Source organism: Apis florea, unplaced genomic scaffold (assembly GCF_048593485.1).
Source record: "Apis florea isolate Af1SG1 unplaced genomic scaffold, ASM4859348v1 contig_2495_pilon, whole genome shotgun sequence".
NCBI lineage: Eukaryota > Metazoa > Arthropoda > Insecta > Hymenoptera > Apidae > Apis > Apis florea.
In genome coordinates this window covers 243,610-269,047 of record NW_028256595.1, presented here as the reverse complement: position 1 = coordinate 269,047, position 25,438 = coordinate 243,610, and the positions used below count along the sequence as shown (strand labels likewise).

Here is a 25,438-nt window from a genome sequence, read left to right as displayed (position 1 = left end):
GATTATAGGACAACGATGATATCACAGTACAATCAACCTATACCACCACCTACTGGGTAAGATGATATTAAACGTTGACATCTTTGAAAAATTTATTTGATAAAGCATGTTTAATATCTCTTTATTATTAATTTGCCTGTCAATTCGTTCTCCCTCTTTTTTTTAATATTAAATAAACATATTAAGAAACATATAATTTATATATGATTTGGGCATGCACGTATTTTTATTATACTTTTCAATAGTATAGTATTGTTACGTTTTATGTTTTTGGTGTCTTAGTATTTATAAATTGAAAACAACCAGTTCTGGTAGGGCATCTCCATCTACTCGAGAAGCAATCGCTGGGATGTTGTCCTTCAGCGAACAATGCTATTCAACTACATCGAACAGTACATCGAAATCTACAAAAATCACTAAAGTGCAACCTGATGAAGACGACGATCAATCGATAGAAAATATCGATAAAGTTCACCAGGACGATGATTTTAGTATGTAAAACCATAAAAATATTATTTTTTTTTATTTGAATGAAATTACATTTAATAATAATTATCATATATTTTTCGATGTAGTTTACCCGTCCCTTGACGCTTCGGATGACGAAGATTCTCTCTTTAAACCAAAAGCGAAAAGTCAAATAGACGAAGCATGGAATCCAAAAGCCAGAGTGGGACCTCTCCTGCCAAAGACGAATCGTCCGGCTCGAGAGGGTGTCAAGAAAACATCTGTTGAAAAAGGACTCGAAGCAGCAGCAGCAAAACGCGCGAAACAATCGGTATATACAAATTTCTTTTTTGTTTTTTCATTTTCTTTTTATTATTATTATTGTTATTGTTATTATTGTTGTTGTCGGTGTTTTTATTCTTTTCGTTGTTTTTGATTATCATTATCATCATCATCATCATCATCATCATCATCATAATATTGATTATTATATTAATTGACAATTAAATTTATTCTTAACTTATTTATACTTATTACACTCATATCATATAATATAGATTTGTTTTTATAACACAAATTAACTCATTTATTACACTATATATTCTATATTTACATTCATATGCATTTTCATAATTATTTCTTTCTTGCATACTCATATCGTATAGGACGATTATCTGGATAACAACATGGATAAGGGCTCCAAGAAGAAATTGGTAGGCATATTACGGTTTCACTATTCGTTTCATAACGTATGTTGCATGTATATTTATGATTGTATTTTGATAACCATTCGATTCATATTTGTGTTTCGTCGTATATAAAATTATAAAAATAAATAAATTTTTGTTTACATTTTAATTTTTAACTTCTTGGTACACAATTATTTATAAATTAGTATTAATTTTATTAACAATAAATTTCTTACGATTGTCATATCTTTCTTTGTTTTATTGAACAATAATTAAAATAAAATTAATTTATTGCATATAAAATAATAGAGCACAACCAAGCGGACATATAATAAAAAGAAGCAAAAAAATCCATCCGTAACATCGACAACTGGTACATCAACTACAACTTCAGAAAATACTGTAAAAACAAGCATCGGATTCGGTTCAATATTAACTAGCCCCAATAGGCTTAAAGATGTAAAAGCAAAACTAGCAGCCCCGGTTCCAGTTGGTAATATATAATTCTGAGTTTATTTTTTCTTTCTTTGCATATTTTTCATTTTATCGAAATTTTTTATAATCAATTTTCAAAATATTAATCTACATTTTCAGAACGAAAACCAAAGAAAGGGATGAAAACGGCTAAACAACGCTTAGGAAAAATTTTGAAACTTCACAAAATGATGCATTAGATAGAACAACTAGTAAAAAAAATCAAAAACGCAATGAGCTATACATACATCACATCACTCTCTCCATTTGTGTACAAAAAAAATGTAATAGGTGTACATTGCTATGTAAATATGTTGAAATCATTAAGGTAGTATATCTAATATTTGTCTTAAGAATCTAGTTTTTAAAATTGCGATCGTTTTTTTAACGAAATATTTATATTTATTATCGTACTATTTGATTTTAAGACGTCGTATATTATAATATATACTGTATGTTTTGATACTTGACTACTTCGGCAAGAAATTATGTTATAGTGAACGCTTGCAGAAGCTCCTTCTATATGTACGATGATTTTATTTTAAAACTATATTCGTTAACAATTCAAAAAAGAATAAGATTATCGATCCATACGAGTGTAAAGAGGCTGTAGCATATTATATCTTTTTCAATTAACTATTTAATAACTGTAACAAATTTTATACAGCATAATAGCTGCATGATAACAAAAAAGATGGGATAATATTTTGTATAAATTTATTTAAAATTTTCATTTTGATCATGTGCTTTTCGTTACTTTTACATCTTGTACTTATCACTATTTTCAGTTGATACCAAATTATATTCATTTTGATATATACGATAATATTTAATAACTTATTCAAATAACTAAATTTTATACATCTAAAGAAAAGTTTAACGTATTTTATAGTGTGATTTATTATCATTTCGATAAAACGTGTAATCCTTTTGTATATCTCTTAATACATGATATACAATCTCTAATCAATGATATACATATGTCAAGAAATACAAACATTGCGCGTGCGCACGCATGCATATGGTATGCATGTATTGTTGCTGTTTAATTGCTCTGTTTATTATCGCTTTCATTGGCAAATATCAATGATACAATTTTTCACTTAATCGTTGATTTATATAATTGTTAATTGTAAGATACCATTAATTAAATTATATAGTTTTCATACTTACATTCATGCAGTATGTATTCGTTGTAACTTTTATATATAGTTGCGATGTATGAGTTGAACTGTTAAAAGATACTTCATATTTCCCGCTGAATTTAGAATGCAAAGGAATGTGAGCGCATGCGTGCGATTGTCTATACTTGGCAGTATTCAATGGTACCTCGATTAGTGTTGATCGTTTTGTAAAATTTCATGTTGATCTGACAGGTTCTCGCGAGAACGTTTATTGACCGTCCATTCGCTGTGTCGTTATTAATAATATGTACAAGTGTATATACATTTTAACAATTTCACCGTGTTCAACATCTGTGTTCGAATCAGTATCAAATTCTTGTGTCTTTTTCTACAAAAAATATTTCAGAATTTATGGCGTTTTCGATAGTGTATGAATCGTGAAGCGATCGTGGAACAGTGAATTAATAGTAAAAAATAAATTGTGATATACAATAATACCGCTTAGGACTTAAACTGCTTTCTTTCGACCGCGTGGAACATTCAAGACATTATCGTGTATTTCACACGTTCACAAGGTAAGTAAAATCGTATGTATTTTTAAATGGTCAAATTAAGAAAATATATATTTTGTACTGCTATGTGTAGAAAATTTAATACGAGTAATACTTTTACTACGATAATATTTTTATTTTGCTTTTCCATTCATTCAGATCTTTGATTTAAAAATAATTATTTTGAAATAAACATATGAAACTTTTAATTCAGAAAAAATTTAAATGTTATAAAATAAAAAATGGAGGTTTTAAATTTTCCTTTCTTCGTACTTTAATAATAATATTTTATTTGAAAGAATTGACGATAAAATTATATTTTTGAAATGTATATATAAACTATTGACGAATAATTTATAGAGAGACTTCCGCTTTTGCAATAATATTTCTACATACATATTATTTTGAACTTAAAATAGATTCATCACGAGGATTCATCATTTCTTCTCTTAGTTCAAAATTAAATCCAAACTATATTGCGTATAATTGCTATATTAAATAAAATGATTATAATATTAATGATTGGCATACGTATGAAAATATCATTTTTCAAATTTGAGATAATGATTTCTCATTTGTCATGTAAAATACTATCAATAAACATATTGAATCACATATAAATTTATAATGAATATTTTCTTCTAAAAGAAGATATGTAATATCCGGAAAATCAATTAAAATAACATATTGTAGTTTACGTAAATACATATACATATACTAATCGAAATATTAACATAGTTCTAACATGCAATGCATCTTCGTGTCACATGATATCATGTCTAATATCAAAACAGAATAAAATTATATATTGTGTGTGAAAGTAATGTATCACTTTCCAAAATATAAAAATTTTTATAATTCATAAGTTAAAATAACATTTATACTTAAACTTCTTATTGCCTGTTTAAGGTAGGAGTACAAAGCAGTCAAAAATCAGGTTAACCAGTAATAATCATTTGGGAAAACTCACTAATTTAAACAAAATTATAAATGGAAAGTACCGAAGAAAAGAAAAATTGTACTTACATATATTGTTTCAATATATATATTATATATAATGGTATATAATTTAAAAATATCGTAAACTTTTCGTTCTATATATCAGGTTAAGTGGCATCAGGTTAATCAATGATATCAACAACTTATAAATTTTTTAAATTTTATTCTAAATTATATATATTTATTTAATAATTATTTATTAATTATTTATAATTCTAAAAAACTTTCAATATTTTTATATAAGATTATAAGATTGTATTTAACTGTCATATTTATTTTATGTGAATTACGTAAAAAAATTATAATGAGATGAAAGAAAAAAAAAAAATACTTTTGTAAACTAAGACTCATTAAATTGCTATAAATTATATTTTTTTCAGTTCAATTCAGCTCAATTATAGATTTATATGCTTGCACATATATACATATATATATTTTCATCCGAAAAACATGCGTATTTTGTCAATTTTATTATACATGTATTCTTTGCAACATAAATGTAATATCTATATCGCATATTTACTGCAACAATGAAAGCAAAAACATAAAATTATGATTTAAAATATCAAATTGGAAATTTGCTTATAGAATTCCATTGGGAAGAAATACAAACAATAATTTTTCTATATCAAAAATTAAAAAATTTGAATTTTATCATTGTTGCAGCAATTTTACAATGTTGTTTATGCTTATATTCTGCGATTTATTTATTCTCAGTCATCGATTAAAATAGATGCGTAATATATTAATTCTCATAATTATTTGTTTTTTTTTTTAATAAGAATGTTATTTCGTTAGAAAATGCATCCAATATAAGTATAGTCTATATTTAGTCTTAGTTTTAATATTAATTACTTTTAAATTTTTTTTTTACAAAAAATAATATTAATGAACAATTTTTTTATTGATTGCATTAATATTTAGTGATAGCTATTAATATAGATTGTAAAATATACAACAAAAATTTTTTTCGATGTTTAAAAAATATTCAAAATCGATATTCAGTTTTATTATCATTGTGATATATTTTTATAATGGTGAAACATGAAATTTCATAGTGTTAAGTCTATGTTACATTTCATTTCTGAAAATTTTATTTCAAGTATAATATTAATATCATTGTACTTATGTTTTATACGTTTATTGTAATTTTATATATAAATGATATATATAAATATATATATTTGATATATATAAATGATAAAAACTTTTATATATAATATTTCACATACATTTCTTATTTATAGTAGACAAAACTATTAATTATAACATTTATATAGTAACAAATGTAAGATTGTGATAAAACAAATTTGAATATAAATGGAACAAAAAGATTTATAAGTAAAATATTGTTTTTTATATTTTTTTCATTAACTATAACAATAATATTAATTATTATTATTTTTATTAACTATTAATTATTATTGTAAATTACTCGATATACGTCATTTGCATGCATTTGTACAAATTTGATGAAATATCGTTTTGCGACAAATTATTTCATTTAGAAACATATATGTATTTATTTAAAAAGTTATAAAAGGATCATATCGTGATAACGGATAAATTTTGAATTGAAATTCTTATTATAATTTTGGATTATAATAGATGATAATATTACTGATTAAGTTTATATGGAAAATAAAAAAAATCAAATCAAAGATAAAGTTTTCAAAAAAATTTTAAATCGTATAATGAAACATTTTAATTTGAAGTTTAATCAGATTCTATTCAATTATTGCAATGACAAATTACTTCGTAATTGTACAGCACATTGTTATAATCAAACATGCCATTATACATACAATTTAATATATAAAAATTGAAAAAAAAATATGTTATTTTTATTTCGTAATACGATTTCAAGTTTGTATCATACACACGCGAGTCAGTACTTTATATGTAGCATACAATTGATTAGAAAGTTGGAATAAAGAGGTTGAGGAATCTTCGTTTCATTGTCTAGTGATGCTGTTTGTTTGGCAAGGAGCTCGCCGTTGCCTGAGTTGCAGCGGGCAGCGCACTCATCAAGGCTACCAACTGCGTCTTCATTATAGATCAATCGATGATAAATATCAAATTCGGACCCGGTAAGTCTGTGAAATCGTAGTTAATATATACAATAAATTTGTTAATCAATTTCATCGATCAAATTTAATCTTTCATTCATTTTATAGTATTACATTTTCTTTTCTTTTTTTTCCCCCGATCACATTCTTCCAATAATATAAATATAGTAAAAATTAATTAATTACCGAAATAATTTTTCTGTTAAATTGTTTATGTAATTTTATATATAATTTAATTATTCAGAGGTTTATTTTATTTTTTTCTTACATATTATTTATCATGTATTCTTTTCTTTTTTTTTTTAATATATTTTTTTTTATATATTGAGTCAATGGTTCTCTATACGTCCAATGCAGACTCTTTAATGCAAATTAATTATTCAAAGACTAATGGATAATGGACGTTAGAAAATAACTTTGCTTATCTTGTGGTCCAAGGTTCAATGCACGCATATAAGAACTTATTACAGCATTTTAAATCAATTGAACGCCGGCGCTAGTGAATCACATTTTAGTATTACGTATACGCATGTATATATGTACAGAACTCTGGACATTGTGTCAACGTACTTAGGGACCCCAGTAATTCTCCGTTCTCGTTGACCCGACCAATTGATCGAATCGTTTAATCGTGGAAAAATTTCGCCGCTAAAAACATTGTTACAAACATTCATGATAATTTCAAATCAAATATGTGTAAGATTTGCATATTATGATAATGAATGATATATTGAATTAAGTAATAATAATATATTTTAATTACTATTATTATTACATGTATCTGTATAAAACATATTATAATCAAATCATTATTTGATTATTTTTCAATTATTTTTTAATCGCTATATATATATACATGTCAATGATCATACATCGATTAATTTTTATGTTTAAATCGTATTTTGCTTTGAAAAATAATTATTATATCAATTGATATTAAATATTTCCATTTCTATTATTTACTGTATTCATAATGAAAGACGAATTCACGTATATATAAGACAAATTGACTGAAATTGACTGCATAAAAGTATTGGTCTTACAATGAACACGAACCTAGATCACATAGATAAAATTATAATTATATTGTGATAAAAACATTTGGTGATAACTTGTATATATAAGTTTGTTTAAATTGTTTAAACTCTTTGTGTTTCAGTTTAATTTTCTTAATCTGTGGACTATTTCAATTGCATAACAATTGAATAATTACTAAAAAAACGTTAGTAAAATTTGTCATTGTTGGATACTTTTTATTTCTTGAATTACAACAACAAAAAACGAATATAGAAATGTATATATGTATATGTAATTCATTTATATATTTTTATTATTTTAACTTATAAAGTATCGCGTCATATGAATTTGTGACAATCATTTTTATTAACAAGTATATATATATATATATATATATATATCTCATTAAATTAGTAAAAAAATATATATTTTTTAAAATAGTTATAATAACTTTATAAATAATTTTTAAAAATAGATTCTAAAAGTCAAAAAAATAACAAAAAATATTATTTATTATAACAGGTAAGTAATATATAATTATCGGCAAAACGTATCGATAAGAAAAGTATATAAAAGTTTTTTCGATTCACGCTGGTACGTCAGTGAGCGATTGGATGTCGTGTAGTTTGTACATTTCGAAGGTTGCGCTCCCTTGTTGCCAGTGCCGTATACGGTACATTGCAGTATGATTTCATTATTTCGTTATTATTTTAATTTTTCGGATAATAACTTTCTTCTTTATTAAATACAACATCGTTATTCATGCATATTTTCGCTAATCAATGGTTTAATCAATTCAACTGAGTTAAGGAATAATTGTGAAACTGAAAACTAAAAGTGATACCTAACCTCTAACAATATTAGTTTGCTGACAAGAGATATCTAACACTTATAAGCAAGAAGTCACGTGTATTGGAATAGTGTGATGTTCAACATTCACGCGATTCTTCTTTATGATATGTTTATGATTTAAAATTATATGGTGCAAATCTTTTGAAACAAAACTTTTTACCGATGAAAATGCAAATAATTTAAAATTGATGTTTATTTTATTTATTGTGTTTCGATTTCTACGAATTTTTCATCGATGAAATAGTATCGAGGTTAAGGACGCTAAAAAAGAATCTGAGGTCATTTCAAACGGTATGTATATAATATTTTTCATTATCGACGAACGAGCAATTATTATTTTTTTTTTTTTTGGAAACAAATATTCTTAAAAATACATATCTTTCTAGGTATTTATTTATTTTTATTACTATATGTACGTTATTTTTGATCATAATTTTAGCGCTTTTCATTTATTATATGATTCATTATCACCAATTTAAAGATAACAGTACAAGCAAACGAATCGATTTTTTAAGTCATACATTCCTTTAGCGAGAAAAAATCGATCGTCATTGTTATCGTGTTGAATTACTAAAAGATATTCCTTCGTTGAAGCAACCATATGTTTATATAATGATTATACTAAGGTAAATTTTGTAAGTTAAAGGATGAAATTGAATATGAAAAAGATTGGTAACGATAAAATTTTATTTATGATATATTACATTCTTTCACAGATCAAAGATAGATAGTACAGATACTCAATTTTTATTCTCTATATTATATTAATCAAGCATTCGTTTATATATATATATATATATATATATATATATATATATCTGCAATATATCAATGATATCAATTTCATGATGAATTAATCACTCCTCTTTGCCTCCGATCATCAATCTTAATTCTGCGAATATTTATTTGTAGAATTATCATATTCGTAAGAAATGAATCACTTCTATGATATTTTTCAGTAATAATAAATTTCGAACATTGACAATAAGATCATAAGATTGATTATTAAAAAAAAATCTGAGTGTTCAGAAGCATCAATTATTCTGTAACGATGAAAGAATATATACTTGTAAGTGACACGTGATACATTCGATTCTTTCCGTATCGATTCGGTAGTTTTCGTATGTTAAATTTTTGTAAAAATTATCAATTCATGTTTAGATTTTTAAAAAATTATCTTCTTATCTCAGAAAAAAATATAAAAAAATGAACATTATCAAAAATACTTTAATCATTCTTACATATGTATCGCCTCTTTATTTGGCAAATTTGTTTAATCTATCAAAAAAAAATTATGAGATGTCGTAAGCAAAAAACTCGTATAGATTACATTAGATTCATATACATAAATGAAAAAAATCGAATATGAAATATCGATAAATAAAATGAAATATTTTATCTGAATAATATATGTTGGCAAAGTAGTTTTCTATAACATATTTACTAATTGAATAAACTTATAATAATAACAATGAAAATTTTGTTCATTTATGGTTGAGATAAAATTAGTGAATGATTCGCATCATGAACACGTGTTTGTCTTCGGTTGTTTTCGCTGATCTTCGCGCAAATTCGATGCTTAGGTAGTCGTCACGATGCACACATACGTTGTTACAAACCAGTTCATACCGGGTTGTTCATGAGACTAGATCGAGTTTAAACGTAAGTGAAAAGATTAAAAAAAGAAAGTTCTTCCAGGAAATGTTTCAATTATTTCCTTCTAACATATCTATTTAACATTTTACATTTTCTGCAATAAATATATATGATTTTATTATTATGATTTATACGAAAATTTATATAGTTGCTTTTATTTGAAACACTGTAGACATACGAATGATACTTGTCTCTTAAAAAAAAGAAAGATTTAACAAATGTGAGAAAGAGAGAGATATGAAAGATAGAGAGCAAAATACAAGCGTCGAATAAAAGAAAAGGATGGAACGAAATGAGTGAGTTAGAGAGAGAGAGAGAGAGAGAGAGAGAGAGAATGAACGAGTGAGCAAAAGAGTGTCTGAACGATGGAGGTTCGCTTGGAATGACTTGGATACTCTCGGTCAGTCACATACGCAACGCGGAACGGGGAGTACATTTTCGTTTCTCTGCAATAAACTGATTAATTTTCGTCATCAAACTATATTTTTACATATTTATTCGTACTGTTTCGTTGATTCGCATTCGTATCGCGTGTGCTTTCGTCTCTAAAATTGTGTGATTCGTTGTTCTGATATCAAGAGTGATTAGTCGAGGATGCAAGTGGGTTTATTATGTGATAATTTTTCCTTTCTTTTTCATCTGGTTCAATAATAAAATATTTAAAGGTACGTTTATTTACGTAAAAGAGATGCACTCTTTTAACCTTTTACATATAGCGTTTTCTTGATTCATTTGAAAACACGTGTTCTGACGTTTACTGCTATATATTTGATTCTTATTGGATGAAAGTTTTTTTTTTTTTTAGATAATCTTATATAATTTTTTTTTCTTTTTTTTTTTTCGAATCTTTCATACGTATATTTTATACGCGAGACAAGATAAAATTTAAAAATTTTAAAGGTTTGACATTAAATTTGTTTTTAAATTTATATAAATGACTTTAGACGAACAAAAATATTTTATATAATTAATTAATACTAATTTAATATTAATACGCATATATCTGCTTTTTGCATAGAAAATAAAAATGAAAGATAGCCTTGAATTTGGTATTTCGCATTTTGCGCGCGTTTACTGCTCCCTCCTTCCTCCGGGTCACATTGAAATGTTTTTCGTTTTGGTAGTGTGCAATTCATAGAATAGATAATAAAGGAAGAAAAAAAAATGATATTGATGAATATAGAGACATGTCGAAATATTATTACAAGATTAAATTTTTTCCGACAAAATTAACAATCGTTCAGTAACGAAATCCATTTATCGACCAATCGATCTATATAGCTTAAATCGATTTAAATGAAATTTTGCATTGTCTTAAGTAATGTTAGATTATAATGTTAGTATGGCAATGTCACAATTGAGCAGTTGCCAAAATTGATTTCAAAGTAAGTTAGAGGGTCGACCTAATGGTATTATTAGATTTTGTGTTATAATATTATGAATTTATTCTGTAGCTACTCCCCCATGAGGATATACTTTCATCATATATTTAATTATAATAGAAGCAAAATTAATTAAAGTAAAAATGAAATAATCGCGTAATGAAATAAATTTATCAAACAATACAAATCAAAATTTTTTTATCTCACAATAAGTTTAAAAAAAATATAGATATTGAAAAGAACGATTATAAAATTTATTCAATCATGCGTCATTTCATCAAGAGTCAATGATGTTTGGTTCTCAATGATCAGAAAAAGCGGATACGTATGACGCGCCTTCGGTAAAGTTAATCTGCGATTGGCTGAATTGGTAGGCGTTGGTTCCGAGACGTTTTACTATTGGTTCAACTGGTCATCGGCCAAGAGGCTCGATCCCCAGCGGATCTCATTCCTTTTCCTTTTTCTTGATATTCTTCAATTGCAATTTTTTATTCTTATTCAGTGATTTATGATTTGTTTTCGTTAGGAATAATGCGATGATATTCTTCATTGAATCTGTCTATTTAAAAAGTTTTGTTATTATAACATTATATCATTTAATTCACATGCACACATTCACTGATTTTCCTACATACAATGTGTTGTTCAAGTTCGATGCCAAGTTCAAAAGGTCATACTATCAAGTATACATATATTGGATTTACCGATTTCACGCATTTCATTGGCGATATCATTTTGTACGATACTATGGTTGTGATGAAACTTTGATCATTTAGTTTCAAGCAGTTATTTTAACTCTTGTGACGTAATGAGACACGCTAGGAGACTTTGTACAATCTCGAATGAGAATGAGATGTATGCTTACTGACGTTGCAATTTCATTCGCGGCAACTTCAGTGCGTATAATTATTAATTTGTGTAAAAAAATTTTTGATTCGTATAATTAAGAACAATTACTTGTAAAAGACTTTGTTGACGTTAATTTAATCAAAAAGAAATAATATTTTCTTAATTCTCTTAATTTGCAACGCAGTGAATGTTCGTTTAAAATTATAAATTGTAGCATATGCTATATATATATAAATATTATGTCGAGATGCATAGAATTGCATAGATAGACGATTATTGTTATATTTTCTTTTTAGAATAATATCGAGAATTCTTCTTATTCTTAGATGTAAATTATAGAAAAAAAATTTCATTGACGTCAATACGATTCGAAATCATATTTGCTATCAAATCAATTTGATAGCCTAATTCGTTTTTCTTCCAATGATATTATGTCTTATCTCTTTCAGAAACCAATTCACGATTGTCGATCATGATGAAAAGCATCATTGTTCACCATAATATTTTACTCTTCACGTATATTAAATATATATAGGACTTATTATGCGATTCGTCATGACAACCAAATTCTTTTACATATAAGTACAAATTAAAATGGAAAAATTATAAAGTAAAATGAAAAATAAACATTAAGATTTTAATGAGTAAATTTGCATCTAATTTGTATTTGTAACAATATAAATTAATTAATATAAATATAAATGCATAAAAAGCGCCAGAAAAACATTACAAATGTCGATTTTAATCGCGTAAGAAAATCTCAACAAAGAAAATGAAATTCTCTTTAGCAGATGTATCTTCATTTCATTTAATTAATGATCTAAGTTTCGAATTACTTCCTCTTTTTTTATGATTAATAGCATTTAAATATAAATAAAATAAACAATGATTGAATCGGAAAAACGAATGTTATTTTCAAAAAATTGTAAAAAAAAATAATCATTTCGGCAATGTTTTCTTATTGTAGATTCATAAATTTGGTTCTTCAATTTTTTCGATAAAATCAAAAGCGAACGATTAATTAGCGAACAATATTAAGGAAATATTTGACATCATAAACTTTATTAAATTTGCTAACGCGTCATTGAAAAACGTGACCATTAAAATTGTGAGGAAATGGTATGCGTGTTCGTCGATTTTTCGAACGAGGGGCTCATCGATACGCAAGCTTGACGATTGGTCGACGAGTAATTTGACGTCAGCATGCAATGAAATAATCGGGGGCTCGCGCAATTGCGTTTTATTATTTTGTTCCTTCCCTGTGAATTGATCTTGGTATATCAGAATTATTGTGATTAGACGTTATCGACGAGTCGTAATAGCGATAAAAAATTTTCCATGACATCCTCCGTTTTGAAATAGGTTCATCAGAGAAATTTAAGCGATGATTTATCCATGCGTCGATCATACAGATTTTCGATGAATTTCGAAAGAAATGGGCTTATATCAATTAAGTTTACGATGAGTAAGAAGCAAAAACAATAGATCAAAGTAATATTTTATTGTCTCCTTTTATTTAACGAATTCATAAATTTCTAATCCTTTTTTTTATTCTTTTTTTTAATGATATAAAATGCGATATAATTAAATATAATTCAACTTTATTTCTTAACATAGAACGGAACATATTTCGGCATACGTGCCGATACACACGCCACATCGCTCATCGCAAACGTGGTCAAATTTAAAGCAAGTATTCTTAGAAACCGATTCGAAATATTCGGTTCTCTTATGCGTAAAAAATGCTATTCTAGAGTATTAAATGCTAATGAATGAATTTGATTCATCGATCCATGATTGTGGTATACTTTTTTATTGCGTAAATCTATTCTTTTGTTTCGTCGTGTATCGAAAGCTTCATATTACCAACAGTCGTTTCATGTTCGTATTATCGACCAAGACCGTCATTGCCTACTACCAATATCAGTAATGATCTATGTACTTTGTTATTCTTCTTTGTTATATTCTTAAAAGATGGAAGCACTAATATTTTCAATGATTTTTCATATTTGAATAGAGAATACGTTATCAAGAATATATATAGAAATATTTTAATAATATATATATGCAGTTATATTGCAAAATAATACAAATGAAAAAAATATAATATACAAATAATTAGTTTTCGTGCGCATTGCTATATGATGTGTTTTTTCTTAATTATTTCATCATGTATATAACGATAATCATAAGATATGATCAATATAGAAATCGATTATTAGATTTGAATTAGAATTGAAGTCGAACTTTTTTTTTTTTTTTTAATTTTAAAAAATAATTTTGATTTTTATGTATAATTTACTAAAATTATTTTTGATATTCCTTACAAATAAGCGCACGATTTTAAAATTGAGAAAAATAATCTTTTAAGATTCGATAATCTAAGTTTTGCGTATATTCCGTAATCGGTATAGATTCTTTTAAATATTCGGTAAAATTGTCAAGGTCAATCTATTGGCGTGGACGTTGACCAATTGGGTCACGTTCATTGATAAATATTTAGTTTGAATCGCGAAAGAAAAGAAGAGATGGATATTATCGATATTATTCGGAACGTGCGTTTTCATGCATATTTCGTAAGTTGCAGATATACAGCAGCTATATTGCAACATTTTAAATAAAACGTGCGTTACTGAATTATCTAATAATAATAATAACAGTCTCATTACGTGAATAACAATTAATTCTTTATTACATTTTGTACACAGTTGTAACTGGATGGATAATTATATATTGCTTATTGTTTATATATCTTAACCTTCCATTCTGTCATATACCATGTATACATGGTATCTTTCTGTTTGATAATTCGGTCGAACGAGAGTCAGAAGGAACGCGATATCAAAATTTTTGCTTCTTTCTGGTTGTCATTATTGTCGTCATCGTCACCGTGTGCCCTCTCGATACCGCGAGCCCTCCGCTCCGACCTATTTCCATCTAAAAATAGCCAATAGAATGATTGTCGTTACAGCAACGTTCATTTGGTCGCGGCATATCGCTATTAAACTCGAAGACTTCTTACGCGCAATTGGCTTTACACTCCCTTTGCCTTCCCTTCCTCGTTCTTTCTTCGACCAATCCCAACGCATGGTTTTTCGTCGCGAAGGTATCATGCATATCACGATACTCTCTTTGCTATGGATAACGAGACATGTGCAATTTGTCACCTCTATCAAATTTACTCGTGATGTTTGATCTTAAAATATCAACCGAAACGAAGATAGAAACTCTTGTCTTGTTTTTTTCTTTTTCTTTTTCTTTTCCTTATTTGTTTTCAAAGAGAAATATATTGTTCGCGTATATATTATATTTTTATGGAATCGCAATTACGATTGATGCGTTGAGTCGAGTTTTTTCGTTCTAAAGCATAAGATTGGATAAAAATCGTATTATCGTGTCCTTGACCGATCGAATATAACCGTGTGTGAATCGTGTAGGAACGAGTTGCGAAGAATGGGATAATTCGCGGCTTATCGTGGTTAGGAGGAGTTGACAAGCACAACTGGAGGCGGGGAATGAGAGTAAGTTCGAATCTGTAACACGGTATGTGTCTTGTAGCAGCAGTGCGTTATGACGCGTGCAACAATGCGGGCCGTTCGGGACTAATCGGGACTAATCGGGACCAATCGGGACCAATCGGGACTCTCGATGCTGGAGGCTCGCCTCTTGCGTTCTTCGCGCATTCTTGACGTATTTCTCGCGCATAGCCGATCGCGCGTGCTCATAAAGCGACCGCGTATCATCTCGACCGATTTAGTCGCGTACCGTATATCTCTCACCGCGTACCGTACACCGTATACCTTCTCCGCACGAATATCAGCGATCTTTTATTATCTCGAAATTCTCCAAAACGATTAATTTTTTTCTTCTCGATTTTCAACCTCTCTTCAAACAACAAATCATTACGATCCGTGACAGTCGTAAGATAACCAAGATTTTCGCATTTGCGTCACCGAATCGCCGCCGTAAGTACGAATAGGTCGAAAAGGAAGATGCATCGATATTCATATTTTTTTTTCTTTTCTTTTTTTTTTTTAAATCCAACTTCTTAATAAAGAGAAAAACAGGGAAACAAGGAAAGAAGGAAGGAAGGAAGGAAGGAAGTAGCAAGGTATCGTTAACAAAGATTATAGAATCGTGTCCGCGTTATACTCAAAGGTATTGCGTTGCGCCGAAAATGTATAGTCTTACGATATCGCGTGTCCCCGTCACGCGGAGGATCGATTTACTCGACTTATTCTCTCGATGATTAGATCGTGAATCAAATCCAATCTCCGTTGGACCTATTAGGGTTCGAGGAAGAGGCGTTTGAATGGTTGGTTAATAAACGAAGCGACGCGAGTATAGCAGGTGTACACTTTGGCTGTTGTAATCGTAGTTTGAGCGCGGCCGTCGGGCTAATTTCTTCGATCGAACGGGCGAAACGGTCGTAAGATAAATCATCGAAACGATTTTCGCTTCGGCTCGCGCCTCTTCGCCGCTCGTGGAAATTTTCCTAATCGAGCTAATGCGATCCCGCGTAACGCGCCCAACATCGACTGTCGATTCTGCGCCGCCCGGATACACGATAGTCGTTAGTCCCTCTCTCTCTCTCTCTCTCTCTCTATAACGAACAATTCTGGCGTTAAACCAACGAATTCGTGGCGGCCAGAAACTGGGTGGTGTATTAAGAAGGAGGGTCCTGGTGTTCGGGATTCGTTATTTTTAAACAACGTACGTTTCGTCAAAAACTTTCGTTCGCTCAAAACCTCGTCGAATAGATCACGCGACATTCCGTTCAATCTCTTTACCGCTTTCAACGGTGGATACCCCGATTCAGCCCGTCTCTCGACCACGATTCATCGCGTCGATCTCGCTACACCGAAACGTGTATTAATCCGTGACTCGAATTTTCTTTTGTTTCAGGGAAGATGCATCCCTGTTCTCGCAGCTGAGACCACCCCGTAGACTACGCCAGTCGGCCTTTCCTCGTCCACGACCAATCACTAGACAGTAAGAAAAGCTCTAATATCGTCTTGCGTCTCGTCTTTTACTCGTTGCTAGCGCAATCGCAAATGATTATTAATAATATCACATAAGATAGATAGAACAAAACGATACGAAGTGAGTGCAAGACTAAAAAAAAAAAAAAAAGAGCTTAAGCGCGAGAAAGGGGGGTGAGAAAGAGTGAGAGAAAGGGGGAAAGAAACGGACGCAGCAAGCTACGAGAACAAGGAGAAGGGAACGGATACTTTTATCCGAAAAAAGTGATGATAGACAGGATGCATAGACACCATACATAACTCAGTATATATAAAATATATATATATATTTTATCGCGAAATATAGTCGATTATATAAAAAAAAAAAAAAAAAAAAAATAGAGAAAGGATTCGCTGCGCGCGCGCGCGCACACGCTTCCGTTTTTTCGAAATTTAGTAAAGCTAAAGAAAGGTAAACCTAAAAGAGGAAAAAAGAAGAAGAAAAAGAGAGAAATAAAAGGGGAGGAGGAGAAGGACGAAAAGGAAAGGAAAAGAGGATAGGGAGAAGAAAGTAAGAGAAAAGAGAAAGAGGGAAGAGAAAGAGATCGCGGGATCATCATCGGTGAAGAGAAAATGGCCTCGAGCTGTTCCATCCGGTGTGGTTCGAGAAATATCCTGGTGAATGCTGCTACAACGTTCCTCGCGCTCCTCGTCGTTCTCCGATGTTTCGCCAACGCCGAGAAACCACCTCCGTGCCAGAGGTAAGTAAAGCACACAACATGGAGTACAAGTAAATAACACGCGCGTACAATGTCGCTGAGGTAGCCCGTGGCGCGTGCCGTTCCTCGCCAATCGCGAATTCTCTCTCCACCTTTCTCTCCTCTTTTCGCCTCGCATGTCTTGCCTCGCCTCGCCTCACCCCGCTTCGTCCCGCCCTGCCCCGCCTCGCGTCCTTCCGTCCCGTTCTCGGATCGTTTTCCCGCCTATACGTTTCGTTGCGTAATACGAGACGCGCGTAACAACGATGACGCGCGTCGCTCGTGTCTCGCATCGGTCGTCACGTTGACGACCGGCTGCCCTAACTGGGCTAACGTGGCACGGCGACGCGTGACTCTCGACCAAATTAATTGTTCGAGGCGAGCACGAGGGCAAGTGGAATCTTTCCAAACGAATCGAATAGAGCGTTCGATCTCGTGTCTGCTGGCCAGTCGCTTCGATCTGTGAGCACGCGCACGAACGAACGAACGAACGAACGAACGAGCGAGCGAGCGACCCACACCGGCGGTTCTTGCTCGGTGATTCATCGCGTCGAGCGCAACAATGCCAAACGAGGAGGCATGCGTTCCGCAGCTTCCTCGGCGAATCGCAGAATCGTCGAGAATTAAGAGATATGCCCTTAGCAATGAACTTCGAAACGAAACGGCAACGGACGGAACACCGGCTTTTTAAATTATCGTGTTCCGCGAGTACAATGAACGTGACCTTACAGCGTCCACGGATCGCACCACGGACGCGAGCACGTTCTCTGGTATTTCGAGCGACTCTCCGTTTATCATCGGTAAACATCGGTAACGCGAAAACGGATAACAACTCGGGAGTAGTTTGTTAATTTCGTTCGAGAAATTAATTCTTCCTTTCCTCGTTCGAAACGAATAGACGCTCGTTACGTTATCCGAGAAAGAAGTAATATCTTTGAAACGGCTTTGTTTTTCGTTTTTTTTTTTTTTTTCTTTTTATACGTGTATTTATCGTGCGTATTTTTATCACGAGATCAATTCGACGACGAAATGAAGTCGGATTTTGACGAGGAAGGAAGAGAGGGAGGAGGAGGAGGAGGAGGAGGGAAGAAGTGGCCAGATAAGCTGTAGGAGTTTCGCGAATCGAGATAACGCGAACGGTTGGGATAAATAAATAAGTAAAAAAAAAAAAAAATAAATAATAAAACAAATCCAGAGTCTCTCCGTTATCGCGATAATTGCTGATTATTAGGAATTAGGCAAAGGAGAGGGGATAAAAGATGGCGAGGGGATGCGAGATCCGCGCGATAGGAGAACGGGACCACCGAGGAGGAGGATGGGGAGGGGGAGACGATAGGTTATCGAGGTTTTTTTAGATAGCGGATAGGAAAGAAACGGGATTGTTTCGAATATACACGATTGTACGACGAGAGTGTGTGCGTGTACGTGTGCGTGTTGGGCTTGCAGCGACGTTTACTGCCGAGGCGAGTTGCTGCACACGATACAGATGGCCTCGATCTACAAGGACTCGAAAACGTTCGTCGACATGAAGATGAAACATCCGCCACACGAGACGTTGAAGTTGTTTCGAGAGTTCATGGATCGGCACGATCAGATGCCCACCAGGCACCAGATCGAGCGATTCGTGAACGACACGTTCGACCCGGAAGGGTCCGAGTTCGAGGAATGGGATCCGGACGATTGGACGTTCAGGCCCAAGTTTCTCTCGAGGATTCTCGACGACGATCTCCGAAACTTCGCCTCGGATTTGAACAGTATTTGGAAAATGTTGGGACGAAAGATGAAGGACGACGTCCGAGTGAACGAGGAACTGTACTCGATCATCTACGTGCCGAATCCGGTCATCGTCCCCGGCGGCCGATTTCGTGAATTTTATTACTGGGACTCGTATTGGATCGTGAAAGGATTGCTCCTGTCGGAGATGTACACCACCGTGAAAGGAATGTTGAGCAATTTCGTCTCCCTGGTGGACAAGATCGGTTTGATCCCGAACGGAGGCAGGATATATTACGTGATGAGATCCCAACCGCCCATGTTGATCTCCATGGTCGACGAGTATCTGAAGACCACTCACGATTACGAGTGGCTCGAGAACAATCTTTACCTCCTCGAGAAGGAGTTCGATTTTTGGATGACCAATCGGACGGTCGAGATCGAGGTGGACGGTGTCAATTACGTAATGGCCAGATACAACGAGGAATCGTCCGGTCCTCGGCCGGAATCCTACAAGTAAGTAGTAACCGAGTCCCCGTAGATCACGTTCCCCATATATAATCGTTCAATTTTTATCGTTCAGAGAGGATTACCTCACCAGTCAAAGTTTTCGCACCAACGAAGAGAAGGACAATTATTACGCGGAGTTGAAAACGGCTGCCGAATCCGGTTGGGATTTTTCCAGCCGTTGGTTCATACTGGACGGCACGAACAAAGGTAATTCTTGTTTCCTTTTTTTCTATCTTCGACACGGTTCGAGCAAACTCGGAACGATGTAATAATCGTGTGTTTCGCGACGTAATACGACGCGATTGTTAATAACCACGTTGATAAATGCTTCCTCTTTTTTCCTCTCTCTCTATCTATCTATCTATCTCTCCTCTCGCTTTTTTCCTCCTACTCTTCTTTCGTTTTCCAAATCGATCCCCTAAACCTTGGACGAGATCGCGTCGCGTCTCCTCCTTTATTCGAATATTCCAACTCTTGGACACCCGATCATCGATCCTACTCTTTCTTCTTCAGGTAATCTGACCAACTTGAAAACGAGATACATTATCCCGGTCGATCTGAACACGATAATATATCGGAACGCGATGCTGCTGGCGAAGTACAATCAGAGGATGGGGAACGAGTCGAAGGTTGCGTATTACCAGAAGAGGGCGGCCGAATGGAAGAGGGCGATCACGGCTGTGCTGTGGCACGAAGAGGTCGGCGTCTGGCTCGACTACGACATGCTGAACGACATCAAGAGGGATTACTTCTATCCGACCAATATCCTTCCCCTGTGGACCGATTGTTACGACCTCGCCAAGAGGGAGGAGTACGTGTCCAAGGTGCTCAAGTATCTGGAGAAGAACAAGATAATGTTGAATCTGGGCGGTATACCGAGCACGCTCGAGCACTCGGGCGAGCAATGGGATTATCCCAACGCCTGGCCCCCCCTCCAATATTTCGTGATCATGGCGTTGAACAACACCGAGGACCCGTGGGCACAGAGGCTCGCCTACGAGATAAGCGAGCGATGGGTACGAAGCAACTACAAGGCGTACAACGAGACGCACAGTATGTTCGAGAAGGTAATAAAGAAGGCGATAATAAAGGACGCAATAATCGGTTACTTGGCTCGTCGCCAACACTCGGTCACGCTCGATCGTTTTCGCAGTACGACGCGACCGTCTCGGGCGGGCACGGAGGCGGTGGCGAGTACGAGGTCCAGCTAGGTTTCGGTTGGAGCAACGGGGTTATCTTGGACTTGCTGAACAGGTACGGGGACAAATTGACGGCCGAGGATCGTTTCGTGGCCACTTTCCATTCCAACTCGACCCCTCAACCGGTCGTCGTCTCGACCGCCGGCCAAGTCATGACCGGTATTCTCGCCCTCGTCATATCCTTGGCCGCGGGATTTATCGGGTGAGGTGAGTCGTTTGTCGTCCATCCCTTGGGCGTGTGTGTATCTATATATATACACATACGAGTTTTGTCTCGCTCGTCGATACAATAAACCAACTTCTCCTCTGTTTTTTGCTTTATGTTTCAGATATCCTTGCTTGCACCTGTTCGTCTATCTATCGGTCTATCTGGGAGAATGTTTTTTGCGCCGGGCGCGCACAAAAAAGCGCCGATCTCGCTTTCTCCCTTTTCCCCCGTTTCTCTCTTCTCCCCTCCTCCTTCCTCCCCTCTCCCCCGAATTCCACAAGGAGTCTGTCTACCACGTCTCAGGAGGAAATCGGACAATCGATGTTTTATTCCCCGTTTATTTCGCGATTCTCTCTCTCTCTCTCTCTCTCTCTCTCTCTCTCTCTCTCTCTCTCTCTCTCTTTCCTTTTCTTTTTCTAGTTTTTCTAGTAACGTGTTCTGTGATTTTTAATCGTGTCCCCTCCCCGTTGCGTAATGTCTTCGCTGGTCGAGGATCGCTCTTTTCTAAGTAAGGATTAAGTAAGGACGCGTGTGTTAACTCGCAGTATTATGGAGTGAATTTTGTTTTTGTTTTTTTTTGTTCGTTTTTTTTTTCTGTTCGCTTCGAAAAGCGAAGCACGCAAACAAAGTTGGTCAAGAAGGAAAGGACGAGTCGATCGATAAACCGATTTCGATCGAAGCCGATTTATTCGAAGGATCGAGGAAGCGAATATATATATGTATATGTGTATATATATATATATATATGTATTCGTCTAGTCATTTTTTTTTTCTCGAACGAACCAACATGTCTACTTCCTTACATCGTATCACACTACCAAAGAGGGCCGTACCAATGAATCTTGGATCATTCTTCGGATGAACCGTCAACCTCGCTCGCTATTGTTGTTATTCCATTCCGGATAAACGGAGTTTATTTTTTTTTTTTTTTTTTGTATAATTTTTATCTTGTACGACGATCTCCAAGTTATTTCCCACTTGGAGAAGGGGACCACCGGGTTTACAAGATCTCGACGTGTCGCATTATTTTATCAACGAGGTGAAAAATGTTTATGCCCGTTTTTAGATTAGTCGACGCTTTCCGGCAATATTGTTGTTAAACTTTTTTTTTTTAACAAAGGTGTATACTTATTGCCGTGTAGATAGCGATAACTCGACGTTCCTACCTATTATCGTCAAAAATGAATATTTCGCTCGTTTTAAGATATCTGTAATAACAATAAAAGAACGTAAGAAATTATCGTTGACGCATTTCGCAGCGGATCGTTGATCGATCGATAAAATTGACGAATCGGTTGGATTGAGTAGGGGTTGCAGGACGACCGGAACAAGACTGGATTAGAGATTAGAGATTAGCAAAATTATATCTAAAAGTATCGTCGCAAGGGAAAGGTAGATGACGATAAATTTAATTTGTTTCGATCAACGATATATATATATATATATCGCTATGCCTTACCTACGTTTGCTTGCCTGTGTGGTGGTAACATTTCAATAAAGTGTATAAATCAGAAAATCTACCCGATACCTGTTCTCCAACGATTATATTCACGAATTATATTACAAACGTTTCCTTTATCCGTTATATTTTGCAATGCCAACGAAATATATATATATATATATTTTTTCGGCACACGATACTCTCGTTATTGTATTGACAGTTCGCATAAACAACTGTATAAACGTTGACACCGTTCTTTCTCGTATAATATTTTTCCTTTATCTCCTTCCGCTCTCCTCGATTATCGTCGAACGCGCAGCAATTAAACGCGCTCATCTTGGATAGAACGAAATTCATTTGGAATTCGATCGAAAGTCACAATTCTTCGCTTCGAAACTACGATTAATTCGACGATGACGACGACAACGACTCGAGAAACGCCGGAAGTTGCCGCAATCGTACACGTAACGCCGCGATTTTATCTTTTACGCCGCGGCAAACCGATCCATTAACCTGGAATGCGAAATCTATACCTTTTTCCCGTCTCGTGCGATATCATCGAATATACGCAAAATACTTACGAGCGAACGAAGGATTAAACGCGTTAAATTGATTTATCGTTTATTATGCGCGCGCAACATATACGGTATGAATGCATATCGCGGAACGGTTCATAAAACTCGTTCAACTCTCGTTCTATGCACGACGATTCGTCGATCGTAATAATAGAGATTAAAGAAAAGGCAATAATCGTTTGCTAATCGTTTACAGAATGGTGGTGTACAAAAGGCGGCATTACTACGTACCGGGCCCGTCCACGATGCCGAACAAGAGGAAAGTGATCTCGCCGAGTGGGAATCTTTATCGAAAGAGGATCGCTTACACCGAGCTCAAGGACATGAACAACTATTGACGACCGTTACTTTTCTAGAGGGCTCAAGCTTCTGCGCGAAGCGACCGTCGAGACGCGATAACGGCACGCGGGGCGAGACAAGGACACGCGAATAAACAAACACTTGGTCGAACTTGCTTCCCATTGTTGCTTCGACTGCCGTGATCGCGATCATCGACCGTGACCAAACACTGTGCAAAACTCGCCGATACTTCGTTCTCGCGCAATTCGATCGTGCACTAACCGCGTGTGTACCACTACCACCATCACCACTACCACCACCACTACTACTATTACTACTACTATTATTTAGTAGTTTTTCCACTCGCGAACGTTCGTTCTCTTCGAATGGTCGCGATTCGCGCGTGTTCACCAGACGTCTCTCTTTTTATTTTTTTTTTTTCTTTCCCCGTTTTCGATGATAAATCGATCGTGATCGCGTTTCGATTAGCGAGGAAGCGGGGAAGGTGATACGGTGAAACGGCGGTGACACGGTGATACACGGTACCGACTCGTTCCTATTGGTCGTCGCGTTTCGAACGCGACCGTTTCCTTCTTTCCTCCCCGACTTTCGAAAACGCGCGCGGCATCGCGAATTCGAAACGAATTCGCCGTTCCTCTCGCTGTGCGGATAGCTCCCCCCTCCCTCCCATCCACCTCCCCCTCTCGACGCATCCGGCCTAATGACACCTAATCACATTTTTCTCTACAGCGATCGCGTGTTCGACACCGTGATCGAAATCTCGGATATCGAGATTTTGAAGATGAGAAGCGAAGAGAATTTCGGACGATCGAGCGAAATCCATAATAATGCGTCGTGAACGTCGTGTGTAACTCGTAGCAACGAGATAGCGCTTTTTACGTCACGTTGTTTATAGACGAGCGATCGTCGTTTAAATGACCGATCGTCGATTCGAGATGTGTAGATAACAAATTTTCGATAAAAATCTTGTATTTTTCCGGATATTTTTGTATGAGATAAATCCGTTTAGCCGCTTTCGCGATTTAGTCAAAATCGACAACTGACGATGGCGCACCGTTCGCCGACGTAACGTATTCTCCTCTGTTCGTAAATACGAGAAACAGACTCTTTGTATAATTATCCGTATTCGCGGACGATTGCGGGAATAAAATAAGGAAAGGAGAGGAAAAAAAAAAAAAAAAAAGAAATGGAGGATCGAACGGTTCGCCATCGTTGATCAACGAGCAAACATTGCGTTTTCATGATTTTTCGACACTGTTCGAAGCACTGTTACTTTTATCGTGAACAACGCGAAATACATACGTATAAATATAGATAAATATAGTTAGTTAATTAGATAGATAAATGAATAGATTAGTTAGAGAATTTTGTGTTACAAATGTGAACGAATACGCACCGTTCGATTTTGCCGCGAATCAATTAAGTAATAATAATGATCGGTGAAGAATCGATATCGCGGTATTTCGTTGAACGCTACGAATGATGAAATTTTACTCGGATTACGCCCTGGGGACGAAAAATACGATACGCTCAAATAACAAGTCTCTCGTTATCTACAAAATACCATTTCTATGTATTCGTATGCGTATCCCGAAATCTCTACGCGAGGTCTCGATATCATCTGTTGTGTACATATATACATATATATATATATTGCGATCAAA

At 34.0% G+C, this 25,438-nt stretch overlaps 2 protein-coding genes and 1 long non-coding RNA gene across 14 annotated transcripts in view; 2 read left to right on the top strand and 1 right to left on the bottom strand.

Moving 5' to 3' along the window:
* LOC100872312 (histone lysine demethylase PHF8) overlaps nucleotides 1–3,229 on the top strand; it is a 6,209-nt gene extending 2,980 nt beyond the window's left edge. For 2 of the 6 annotated variants that reach the window (XM_012490960.3, XM_086906849.1), the window contains exons 8-13: nucleotides 9–56; nucleotides 283–491; nucleotides 576–778; nucleotides 1,113–1,160; nucleotides 1,446–1,629; nucleotides 1,731–3,229. In XM_012490960.3, coding sequence (XP_012346414.1) covers nucleotides 9–56; nucleotides 283–491; nucleotides 576–778; nucleotides 1,113–1,160; nucleotides 1,446–1,629; nucleotides 1,731–1,810 — 772 coding nt within the window. In that variant the 3' untranslated portion in view covers nucleotides 1,811–3,229. The remainder of the gene's footprint in view (nucleotides 1–8; nucleotides 57–282; nucleotides 492–575; nucleotides 779–1,112; nucleotides 1,161–1,445; nucleotides 1,630–1,730) is intronic. The other 4 variants (XM_012490961.3, XM_031918698.2, XM_086906848.1 and 1 more) reach the window with 4 other exon arrangements.
* LOC100872434 (trehalase) lies at nucleotides 2,920–25,438 on the top strand. Of its 7 annotated transcripts, none has more exons than XM_086906851.1 (8): nucleotides 2,920–3,309; nucleotides 6,251–6,374; nucleotides 17,015–17,101; nucleotides 19,275–20,057; nucleotides 20,125–20,258; nucleotides 20,565–21,118; nucleotides 21,205–21,452; nucleotides 23,671–25,438. In XM_086906851.1, the coding sequence occupies exons 2-8, from the start codon at nucleotides 6,253–6,255 to the stop codon at nucleotides 23,810–23,812; spliced, it is 2,070 nt and encodes a 689-aa protein (XP_086762977.1). In that variant the 5' UTR covers nucleotides 2,920–3,309; nucleotides 6,251–6,252; the 3' UTR covers nucleotides 23,813–25,438. The 7 variants fall into 7 exon arrangements, with proteins under 7 accessions (XP_086762977.1, XP_086762979.1, XP_086762984.1 ...); XM_086906853.1 differs by lacking the exon at nucleotides 23,671–25,438 and adding an exon at nucleotides 21,580–23,154 and having other exon boundaries at nucleotides 21,205–21,457; XM_086906857.1 differs by lacking the exons at nucleotides 2,920–3,309; nucleotides 6,251–6,374 and adding exons at nucleotides 15,949–16,074; nucleotides 16,167–16,220.
* On the bottom strand, nucleotides 14,775–15,627 carry LOC116414970 (uncharacterized). The gene is made up of 2 exons (XR_004225524.2): nucleotides 15,132–15,627; nucleotides 14,775–15,046 (listed from the first exon to the last, which is right to left on the bottom strand). It is a non-coding gene; the product is annotated as an uncharacterized LOC116414970 (long non-coding RNA).